The sequence below is a fragment of the Haliotis cracherodii genome, unplaced genomic scaffold (genome assembly GCF_022045235.1).
Source record: "Haliotis cracherodii isolate W230 unplaced genomic scaffold, xgHalCrac1.p SCAF_2, whole genome shotgun sequence".
Classification (NCBI taxonomy): domain Eukaryota; kingdom Metazoa; phylum Mollusca; class Gastropoda; order Lepetellida; family Haliotidae; genus Haliotis; species Haliotis cracherodii.
The window spans coordinates 7,706,008-7,718,352 of record NW_027266275.1 but is presented as its reverse complement, the minus strand read 5'-3'; the positions used below and the strand labels follow the sequence as shown (position 1 = coordinate 7,718,352).

At 37.1% G+C, this 12,345-nt stretch overlaps 1 protein-coding gene across 1 annotated transcript in view; it reads left to right on the top strand.

Annotated features, from left to right (window-relative positions):
- The first annotated feature begins 302 nt into the window (after positions 1 to 302).
- LOC139469671 (protein FAM149B1-like) overlaps positions 303 to 12,345 on the top strand; it is a 75,601-nt gene continuing 63,558 nt past the window's right edge. The window contains exon 1 of the mRNA XM_071251909.1: positions 303 to 703. Coding sequence (XP_071108010.1) covers positions 654 to 703 — 50 coding nt within the window. The 5' untranslated portion in view covers positions 303 to 653. The remainder of the gene's footprint in view (positions 704 to 12,345) is intronic.

The window sequence follows — 12,345 nt, the reverse complement described above, 5'->3', positions numbered from 1 at the left end:
TTTGCAGTATTTTAGTTGATATTCAATGTGTTATTGAAAATAATTCTATCAAGTGAGCCATGTATTTTATCCGTGAAAAACAGTATTAATCGTTAGCTCTGGTGGCAAGGGAAAGCAATGTCTCGAACCACTGCAGAAAGCGTTTATTGATTAGATATTCCTTCAATGGTTGAAAAAAAATGAAATCGAAAGTTGTATACAACGTTTCCAAGCAACAACCTAAATTTCACTCCGCTGTAAGGAGCTCCATTATTGGCGCATGCTCAGTCACTAGGAATGCAGACTTCTGGGATAGATTTCCGCCATGTTTGTTTGCATTCGAGCGAAGTGCTCTTGAAAAGCCCATTGATAACATCAAGGACATTGTTATCACAGATATATACAACCAAAGAATGCTACAGCGAAAGATAGTTGGCACGAATTGCTTTCCCGTAACTGCCAGTTATGCATATACGAAGGACCCTTTGTATTTCTCAAATTTAAACGGGCTGACACAACTCGTTTGAGTTGAAATCGACTTCATAACGTGACTTTGAATCTATGAACAATGAAGTGATGACAACATATATAAAGAGGCTAGAGAGAATCATACGAAGATGTACTTGAACTGTTGTCCCGAAGACGTAAACCAACTGACAGATCCAGTGTAGATAATGTCAAAATACGTTAGGAAAGCAGTCCCTTTCGATCAACGACTTGCAGTGTAAGTTGTGGTGTGATCTGTTTTGCTTTTCGTTCACTTGCTAATATTAGTAATGTACAGACACTCACAGCACAATACATACAGTATGGTTGTTGTTTGTTTGTAGAAAAAATGATAAAATAGAGTAAGCAGCAAAATCATCACATACAAACTCCTGTGGTAGATGCACTCCTTAATGAAAAATTATCATATGAAACATGCCAACAGTTCCAACATGAACTCTCTTTCCAGTCACCACGCAATCATTGTATTCACATTCATAAGTTTTAGTATCCTTTACGCAGATGATATATCTTTTAGAGTCTGACCATGCTTCCATGTTCAAGTCAGTACTAGAAGTTGACAAAAACTTGTTTTGGAGAATCAATTCATGTTGCATATCAGCACATGAATAGACATTTTATTTATTAGACAGGGTCACGTAATTACTTTCGGTTTGGGTTATGAAATTTTGGGCAATGAAGTCGTTTGTGTTATGAAAAAAGCGCATCCCTAAGTTCAGTGCATCAGAACTTCTTGTAAGACATGTTGTACATCCACAGTATGAATATATCCCCATGATCTTGTCACTGTTAAAAGTAAAGTGAATGTCAATTTTCACAGATACATTTAGTTAATTTCCGAGTGAAAAAACTTATTATATTTGTAGAAAGTATATAGATCTAAATGTCTAAGTGAAGGAGCAGGAATCACATGCTTTGTAATCGGCTGCCAAAACAAACCTATTTCAGTGTTTTGGGGGGTATGGGCGTCATGCAATAAAAAATCCAAGGCAGACTCTAGTTGGCAATAGTCACGATTGTTAAAAGCCGTAAGAAGCAACTAACGGGAGCGGGTTGTCAGGCTCGTTGACATGGTTGATGCATGTCATTGATTCCAATTGCGTGTATTGATGGTCATGCTGTCAATCACTGGATTGTCTGTTCCAGTCTCAATTTATACAGATAAACAACAAACCAACCAGCCCTCACTGGCGGAATTTTTAAATTTAGGTTACGATTTCCCCGTTATTTTCTATTGTCTGTTTTAGACTATTTCCATTTTCTTGAAATTGGATAATAATATTAATAAAGTAATTTCATCATGTTAAACATTGATTAAGAATTAAACTGGATGTAACAATAATCTAATCTCTGAGGCCTAAAAAAGTATATACAATGTTTGATGATGGATAAAACTAAAAGTGAAACAAGCAAGATATGGTTATTTAGAGGTGAGTATTTGATACAGGTATGATTGGCAATATTACTTGCATCATTTGGGGCGGTCGGGTAGCCTAGTGGTTAAAGCTGAAGACCCGGGTTCGATTCCCGACATGGGTACAATGTGTGAAGCCCATTTCTGGTGTCCCCCGCCGTGATATTGCTGGAATATTGCTAAAAGCGGCATAAAACCATACTCACTCACTCACTCACTTGCATCATTTCTTGCGTTAGATACCAGAACCACGCTCATTTCATTTCAATTGGTATTGCATGGGAGTGGGATTAGTATTTTTTTTATTACTTGCTGTTTATAACTTTTTTAAAATTTGTTACTGTTGTGTGTCATTTTTGTGATCCACAGCATGAATCAGTTGAGTTTAAGAGAATAATACTCCAAACGCATTAAAAGTTGACACATATTAATTTAATCCTATACAGCAGCCTATCTTTAGAATTCAGTGGTCCGTTCCACAAAGCTATTGTGGCACTAAGGTGATCATAACTCCCATACTGTAACATAGACTTACGACTGTCATTGCGCTGTGATCGCTTTATGGAACGGGGCTCTGCACCACAAAGTTTCCAAATATGTCAAAATACCCTATGACTTAATTTGTGAAATTGTGTTGCAAGATACATCAGTGAAACAATGCCATGTGGCATCAGCTTAGCAACATTGAGTTTTTATTATCTCTTCTCAGTGATCCATCATCTCTACACGCAATGTCGTTGAATAAGACCAGGGATGTTAGGAGTTTTCAGTATTTGTCAGTGAAATTAGTACCTGCAGTAATTAGCACCCGCTTTGGTATCAAACACTGTAATACCAGCTTATTATCATTAAACTATGATCTTCAATGAACGAGAAATAACAATGAGTATCTTACAACAGATTATATGCACACAATGTCTGAAGGAACAGGGGTCACATTTTCACATGTATAAAACCGGTATAAGCCTGGACTAGTGTCCTCATACACGCATGCATGTCACTATATAAGTGCAATAATTACTTTAAATTTTATCTCTCATGATGCAGAAATCCAGCATTATCAGAGTTTAACATAATAGTCACATGCACTAGCCAGCTAGACAAATACAAGTGAAATGTGATCCTGGACACCCTTTTTAGGTTTCTACGGGCCTAGATTGCTAGTGCTGTGCAAGGGGACCATGCACTAAGCTATAAACTGTCATTACTGAGACTGGCGAAGATCCAGGGTAAAAATCTTCAACAACCCATGCTTGCCGTTAAAGGTGGTTCTGCTTGTTGTATGAGGTGACTAACAGGATTGGGTGGTCAGACTCACTGACTGGTTGATGCATGTCATCGTATCCCAATTACGTTGATCTATACTCATGACGTTAATCACTGGATTGTCTGGTCCAGCCTCGATTTATACTGACCCCCGTCATATAGCTTGAATATTGCGGACTACGGCGTTAAACAACAACAACAAAAATTCTATGTATGATGTTTTTGTCTGAATATGAAGTCAACATTTTGATGATTAGTTGTGAGCGACACTGTTGACTGTAAACAAAGTGAAAGGTAAAGGCTGTCTGTGAACTTTGTTTCCTTATCAGCTATACTGGTATGTCTAGTACCAGAAAAATGCCAGAGGCTGTGGTTCCCTGTCTCAAGTGTAATGAAAGCTACTTTGGGAGGGGTTCTCTCATACCGGTAAGAAACAAAGAGGAATAAGCCCATGTGTTTACTAACCCACTAAGGCCTACCTGTAACCCATTTTCCCCTACCTGTAACCCATTTAGCAATCCCTCACAAGAGATTATGTTGTCCCATAAGGAGAACCAAGTCCTCCAAAGATTATAGATTAATGTCCTTTCAGTTACTGAATAAACCCTTTCTGGCGTATTTGAGTTAAATGTCAGTGTTTTTAGTATCCTTATTCCCGAATGCCATGCCAGCTTTGAGGCACTGATTAGCTTAAAGAGCACACATAGAAGTGATGTTTTTAACATCAATACCTTATCATGCTTATGATGTGTTAGAAATTGGCACTCATCCTGTAGTCCCTGCCAAACTGCCCAATTGTTAAGGCATCATAAGAACTAGTAGCAATTTTCTCTTTTAAGGGCTTTGTTATCATTATTAGGACTCGTGGACTAAAACTGTTAGTTTCTATCGCTGTGATGATGTTTATATGAAGTCAGTGATAGGTAGATTTGCAAAAGTAAATTGGAAAATGCTGACCTTATGAACACGATGAACTCAAGTGTCCCACTGTCTACGTACAGCTCTTTATTGTCAAGCTCATGGTGAAATGACATTCACTGTCTGAAAGTGGAAAAGCGTACTTAAATGAAAAAGGCACACATTAACAGGGTTGACTTGGAATTTTCTGACATGGGCCATTTATGTGAATTGTTTTAAATATTCCAGAGGTACGCCCATACAGCACAACGTTAAAATGCCCCATTGTATTTGAAAATGTGGGCCTTTTTCAAATTTATGGGCTAAAAGCACAAGGTCCCACCCTAGATTTATCCTTGCATTAACAGCTTTAAGATTTCCCGGTGAAACACTTGATAAAACTACCTTCATTGAAGTGTTGTAAGGTAGTTGTGAAATGGCTTGCTGTTTGCTTGTTTTTCAACCTCTGCCCTGACTTCTATACCATTCAATCAAAGTGTGTCCAAACATTTTTTGATTTAACAAACACAATTAGTTGTTTGATTTGTTTGTTACTCATACATTACACTTTTTTTATTTGACGCTGGGATATGGGAGTGTGGGTCATAGGGGTACAATGCATGAAATATAGTAGATGATCGTAAAACTGCTACAAGAAGGCAAATGGTAGAAAACCAGTGTTATCTTGACTCCAACATGAGCTATGTGTGTGTTTGAAGAGGCATGTTTGGAGCAGCCCCTGACAACATGGGGCCAGGGTTAGAGACAAGCTTTAGTTCCCTCAAGGGTGGTGGAGAAAACCAGTGGGGTTCGTGTCCCACTTCAAATATCATCTGTCAGGTAGCAAGCTCCAGACTTGAAATTGTTGAAATTTAGTCTGTATTTTGTTGACATAGCCTATCTGCCTAATCCCCTGCACCTAACAAACCAGCCTTTATATTCACGCCCTTGTTTTACATTAAGGTGCTTAGCTTGTGTAAGCTGAACGTTTCAGGGGTACTTTTTTAGTATTGAACTTTTCTTACAAGTGTCATGTTTAAGATTGATTTCAAATGTATTTTGTTTTGAGTCTTATTTCAGTCAAGCGAATACTAGTTTATGCAGCTTTGCAGAACATATGATAAATGAGCTTCCAGCACTCTACTGCAGTCTGATAATATGTTCAGTAGTAGTGAACCTTGTTCATGTTGTTAGGCATACAAAAACATTTGTTTGATCATTCATATATTTCTTAATCAATAAACATTTATGCTGATATATATCTTTTATCAATATCATTCAATACCGTTTACTGTAACTATATTGCTGCCATGTGTTTTTAATGGGTAAGAAAAATCTCTGAAATCGCTTGTTAGTGAGCAGTGAGCGGGTACTTATACCATGTATACTTACACGGTTAACTTGGGGGAGAGGTAAAGTGAATTCACTACTCCACTTATGAAGGGATATTTATATCTTTCCATGACACACAAAACTTATTCGCATAACATGTCAGGGGGCACGGGTAGCCCAGTCGTCTTAAGGTGCCGCAATTCTCTGTGCAGAGTTGCATCCCTTGGGTTCGCCAGAAACATGATTGTGGGTTCGAATCCCTGTTCGCCCCGATTATGTTTATAGGTTTGTCAGCACCATATCCGTGCTGGTGGGTTTCACCAAAGTGGTAAACGTCTAAGATCTGCAGCACTCCGGGCTTTCCTCCCACATGAAGCTGACACGCCGCGATGTAACTGGAATACCCAACTCACTCACTCATAATATGTCCAGTGTATTATTGTATAGAATGACGTGTCTGATCATCCTAGTATATAAATGATGAATTGTTTGATAGGCATTACTTAGAAGTTGACGTATCACAAAGTAGACACAATTTATGGATGACAACTTATTTAATACTGTAAGGGCGACATTTTGGTATAGATCCTTATTCCGTTGTCAAGCAAGGACAACAGTATAAGGATCTATACCAAAACGTTGCCCTTACTGTATTAAAGAAGTTGTTATCCATAAATTGTGTCTACTTTGTTATATAAATGATGTCAATTCTAATTCCTTGGTAATCTTATTTTCACATGAATAAAAGATTTCAAGTACACTGAACAAGATGAAGCAAGGTTAATTACACTGAGGATTAGTTCAGTTGGCTTGAAAATGTTTTGTTTCTCAAAAGTCTGGCACTTACCTGCTGCACAAATATTGCTGAACTAGCTCCAGCTGTCCTGGATAGTCTGTCAGTGACCAGTTGTGGGATCTATAAGGCTAAGAGCTGTTATGAAAGAAAAAGGTCGGCTCTCTTCACTTGTGGTAAAATATTTGGCGATGGAAATGTTAAAACGAAACTGAAAAAAATTCAGATTGTCCATTGCTGGTGGCAATGTTGGTCAATTGACTCCATTAATATTTATACAAAATGTGGTCCAACTCATAGGATTCAGTGTAAAGAATATTACAACTATTAAGAACACTTCATCTGTATATATCTCACATTTTTAATGAAGATTACAAGGTGGGGTAATGTGAAATATGGATATCATATACAAATACACCTGTGTACATGGTGTAGGTATTTAATTGTTTATGACTAGAGGAATTTAAAGCTGTTTAACAGTTGACATATGGTCTAACCAAATACTGTTTTACCCAGAAGCTTGAAAAGTAGATGCATATACATGTGGCTGGAATATAGCTGAGTGAGATGTTGAACAACAAACAGACAAAACTCAGTGTAGTATCTCGCCTCTGTCTCCATCTGCTCAGGGATTTATCCAGGATTCCAAAATTAATTTGGGGAAAAAATCATTATATTTTTCAAAATTGCATATTATTTTACTCTCTTTTTTGTTGTAAATGCTTAGGAAGTGGGAATTTTTTAATTCTAATTGGGAATTGTTACTGTCATTTGCTACAGACTGGGGCCGACATGGCCTCTAAACAGGTCTACTCAGTATATAAATCCCTGCAGACAGAGGAAGAAAACTTTGTTTCACAAAAGTGAATGTTTGTTATTGTTTTGACCATTGTAGACATACATGAAGTATCTGACTTTTCTATTTTGTTCCAATCCAAACGATGTAATGTGGAATGAAATAAGACATTCGGGTAGTCTAGACACCAACATTGTTTTTCTGATAAAAGATCCTGTAAATAATAGAATCAAATCAGTGTAGCCTTATGAAAGTCGATTAGATTTATTTCTTGGTGTGTTGAACACAGCTGTTGTATGTTTGAGCTGGTGTTCCTGGCAACGTGTCATTGTCATCTTTATGTTGATGTCCCCTGCTATACATTGGCCACGAAGGATCTAATATGCTAGATATAGTATTCAACACTCAATAAAATCTTTATATGCAGTGGTACAATAGATTGTATCTGTGTCACAATAATAGCCCCCACTGAGTTCTACGTTTCTGTATACTTATGTTTCAATGAATAGAAAGCCCTGTCTTTAGCACTGATATCAGAGTATGCTGTTTTATTACACTACAACCCCACAGGTATTACATAAAGGCACAAAGAACATAGTGAGTTATTGATGGGCTTGTGAGTCCCTATTTCATATGTGTGTGCTGTAGACTAATATTGATTGAACATGTTGTCAGTTGAATGTTAACATGCCAATTTCCAATGCGTGAACATCTGTCAACTGAGGTACCTCTTAGCGTGCTACATCTAGATGTGGTCCTATCTGTTGGTGTTCTAATGTTAAAAGTTTAAGATTAAGGGGTCCCAACTTTCGAATACCATAGGAGAAGACCTCAGGCCCAGGATCCCTCTTAATTTCCAACACTGGTGTGACCATGTAATTGTGTGGTTTTCCAAAATAATTTATCTGTTAACATTGTTTATCCTAAGTTTGTAATGATCATGTATTGATGTTAATATTTTGTTTGAAGTTATTTAGTTATTTTTGCTGAGGACTCTTTATGTAGTAAGACAAGTATCATGTTTTTATGCAATAAATTTGATTAAAACTAAATTCTATAATCGCAGTTCATTAAAGATGGAAAATGTTGGGCATGTTCTGGTGATAACAACTTATATTCTGATGATCCAAAAGTTCTGTCATCAGTGATAGTCTTGTGATCCAGTGATGATAATTAAGCTGATGTTATCATACCTGAAAAAATACAGAAAAGTGAAAATGTGAGCGATGAGTTAGTCCAAGGTATAAATATTCTGGATAATAATTCTTATGTAGAAATTGACCAAGGGAAGGAAATATAGTCCTCATCCAGGGTATATTGTTTCACAGGAACCAATACTCCTGGTATATCGATTCCTCCAGAACAAATGTTAAGGGGGTACATGTTTACTCTCACATAAACACAAGACTTGATAACAAGATAACTCCCTTATAGTACTGAACATATAGTATACCTGGTAGTATAGTTATAGAACTGAACTGAAAATTGTTTGCAAGTTGGCCCCTATGACCTTATTACATTCAACATGTCCTTAGATAAGTAAGACTTTTTTCCTACATTAATGGATTTTGAATGTTAGTGATCCTACTTTCCCTTTATATACCTTCAGTATATGATAAATCAGTCAGGACAATCATGAAATAACTGAGTGTGAATGTTACTTGGATATGTTTGATTACCCATTTCTTCAGTGGGTGGTGGGGTAGCCTAGTGGTTAAAGCTTTTTCTATTCACGCCGAAGACCCTGGTTCGATTCCCCACATGGGTACAATGTGTGAAGCCCATTTCTGGTGTCTCCCGCCGTGATGTTGCTGGAATATTGTTAAAAGCGGAGTAAAACCATTCTCTAACTCACTCACTCACTCACTCACTCCAGTGGCTGCTTGTCATTGTACACCTGCAATGAGTTTTGTTGTTCACACTCTCAACCACTGGTTGACCTGGATATGATTACTTGGAACTATTGTTGTATCTACTATGTAATATTTAAAAAACAAGTACGGTACCTGTTACATTAAAATGGGCTTCCACCCAGGGTAGCAGAAAGCCCATGACATATATTACAACTGTACATCTTAGATTTTTTAAGGAAAATAACATACTTCTCCCTCACACATTAAGTCTAGTAATACAAATATTCTGTATATATCAAGTATGCATGAACTATTAAAGCTTACATTTCATATAAAGTGCAGGAAAGTACATCGTCTCAAACATTTAAGTCTCAAGCATAAAACGAAAACTAAAATGAAAGCTGCTCCTCATTTTCAAAAAGTTTATGATACAGCATCCAAGCTAACGATGTAATATTGATGAATGTATCAAAGTGTTTGAAATTAAATTTGAAGTCAAGAGGTCCTTGTCATAACCCTAAGTTTAAAGTTAAAGACTGAGGTTCCCTAGATTCAAATACTCAAGTAAAGTTTAAGGCTCTCATGATTAGTTATAGTAATATCAAAGAATCAGGTGGTCCTTAACTTTTAGCAGCCCCCTTAATTTTGAACACTGTGGTATCAAAATCCCCAACATTTCTTTCATCGAACAATTTTTAAAGGTGTATCACGGTATAATAAGTTTCATGTATCTATTCAGAAAGCAAGATGGCTGGTTACCAATTTAGTTGTTGTTTAGCTGTTTTTGTCATGTGTTGACTGACAGAGAATGGTATCAGTGTTGTCAAGTAGTGTCGAGTCCCTGTCCACACTCTGCAGCAACGTGTCAGACTATTTCTACCCTGGTTGGACACCACTACTCCTGTGTGTTGACTTATGAATTCCTTATCTATTGATAATATCAGTAGGGGTTAACTTCAAACATAGTCATTGCTTTTATTTCAAAGCTTGGTTGCACTTCAAAGGTGTTTCACACTGAGGCAAGAATGGCAGTATATATTTACTTCTTTTATTGCCTCAATTAGTTGGTTTTTATTAGACAGGATTTGATAATGTGTTATCAGATGTAGATTTTATCAGTTTTTCAGTGTTGTGGTGTGACCAATGCGTATAGGCTGTGCAGAGGCAAGTTTTAGTCTTTGTGTGCAGGGTTAAGGATGTTGTGTCATAACTTGAAGTCAATATGTAGAGCAATAAAAGAGCTAGGCAATATTTATACACCGCCATTTGAAGTAATCCAGGAGTCTCTCCTGGTTTTGGTGTTTAAAAAGAGTTGATTCCAACTACAATCAGTCAAGTTGGGGATACCGGGTTAGAATAGGTTCCCACAACCTGTGCTGGGTGGTCAGGCTGGGTGATTTGGTTGATTGTGTGTCATTGTACCCTGCCAACGTGGTTTGTAGCTCACAATATCGATCACCGGATTGTCATCACCGAACTGGAATATTGCTGAGTGCGGCGTTGGACAACGGACAACAGTCTTAGAAGATGATCCTTTTATTGGGGCAGTGGGGTAGCTTTGGGGTTAAGAATGCACTAAGGTTGGATTTCCCACCTGTTGAATTTTTGGTCTCCCCTGCTGGGATATTGCTGGAATAATGCTAAAAGAGGTGTAAAATTTCACCCATGAAATGAATAATTTTGGATAGTTGGCAATGATATTAACATTGTTATGGATATGATGATGTAGGAGCATGTCATCCTGGCTGTGAGAGTGTTCCTGTTAAAAACATCAGGTGCAAAATTTTATCTAAAAGATTCCAATACAAACTTTGTTACTGATTAGAACGTGATCCTGTCAGTGTGTTAGTTCATGTATAATGTATGTAGGTTAGTTATCAGCTGGTTATACTTGCAAGAAATGAAGTAAATCATTATCAATCAACTGTAAATGTCATCCACTTGTGCTCAAGCTTCTAATTCGTCTTCTGAAAGAAACAGCTTCATATCAGCTCCAAACAGATCTCGTAGCTTTAGTCTTGTGTCTAGTAAAAGATTTTGCTCTGTCTGTATACGTCTCCCATGCTATTTTTGTCAGTGTGGATTACACTTCTAAAAGACATAATCACTGCTAACATTGTGTGTGATATTTGTGATACAAAATGAAAGAAGAAGAAATGTTATATTCACCTTTTGCATTGTTTAGGCCATTATGAACTTTATAGATTTTCAGAAGTGCCCACTTCACACTGAAACACTGCCTCACTTGATCATTCGTCATTTTCTGTCTACAGCCAGTAAGGATTCTACATTTATTATGCAGAGCTCCAGATAAGCTTTTGGTGTTGTGGGTATTTTACCCATGCATTTTAAAATCAGTAATTCTATCTGGGTATTCAAATTTCTGTTACCCACTAGTTTTTACACATGTGGGTATTTAAGTTAAATATTTAAAAACACTATTCATCTAGTCCCTGCAAACTAGTGTCGTGTGGGTGCGAGAGCTTTATAGGACTCAAAAATACCACGATACTTCCACAAGAAAGTGTGATGGCAAATGATCATGATGTAACTGTAATCATGGAGTTTGGCAAGTTTGATGGAATGCCCGTTTATAATTTCAAAATAAGTTGCTGATTTGCTAATCGAATACGCAGGGTTACTTCACAATATTTTGATGATACGCACAAGTTCTATTTTTGTAGCGTATCTGTAATGTTTGTTGCGTATTTGATACACTTGGATTTTATTTTACTGCATATTTCTCCATTTCTGATGCGTATTTTACGCAGATACGCAGCTTATCTGGAGCTCTGATTATGACAGTAATATATAACTGAAGAAAAGACCTTTTGTCCATTTTCATTTGTAAGGGTAAGATAAAGTTAAATGCACAGTTAACATGGATAAGAAGTACATTCCAGGGAAGATATGAAGGTGTACTGTTAGCTGAAAAAGATATAATAAGTTGGCAATATTACTGATATCGGTTCACAAAGCCAAGTTTCAATTGTTCTTGAAAATTACTTTTGTTACCATGAAAGCCTTCTCATGTTTCTTACACAAACAGAATGAGTGACACAAATACCCCTTATAATATACCCCTAATGGGAGACACGTGTTTAACTGATGCATTATTCAACTACAAAGTTCAGTAGGATCCCTTGAGTAAATTCTGCATATGACATATCCTGCGAAACAAGTAATGTGATACGAGAGTACATATTTACCTGTATTTGACAGATAGGAATCAAGGCTATTCACTTTCCCTCACCCACGGACCTATCTACTGTTTGCTGGCCAGATACAATCTCATTGGAAAGCCCTCTATACCAACTCCTGTCCAGCAATATTTCTTCATCTGATGGAAAGATAATCCCGACTATTGGAGCGTAATCTTACAACGCCATGCTTTTGATCCTTTGTTGGAATTGAAGGATATTTTTTTTTACCCTGACAGACTCTTGCTCATAAGTTTCAGTCTGTTGTGTGTGTTATGGAACGTTAAATTAGGAATTTGCATGCAGTA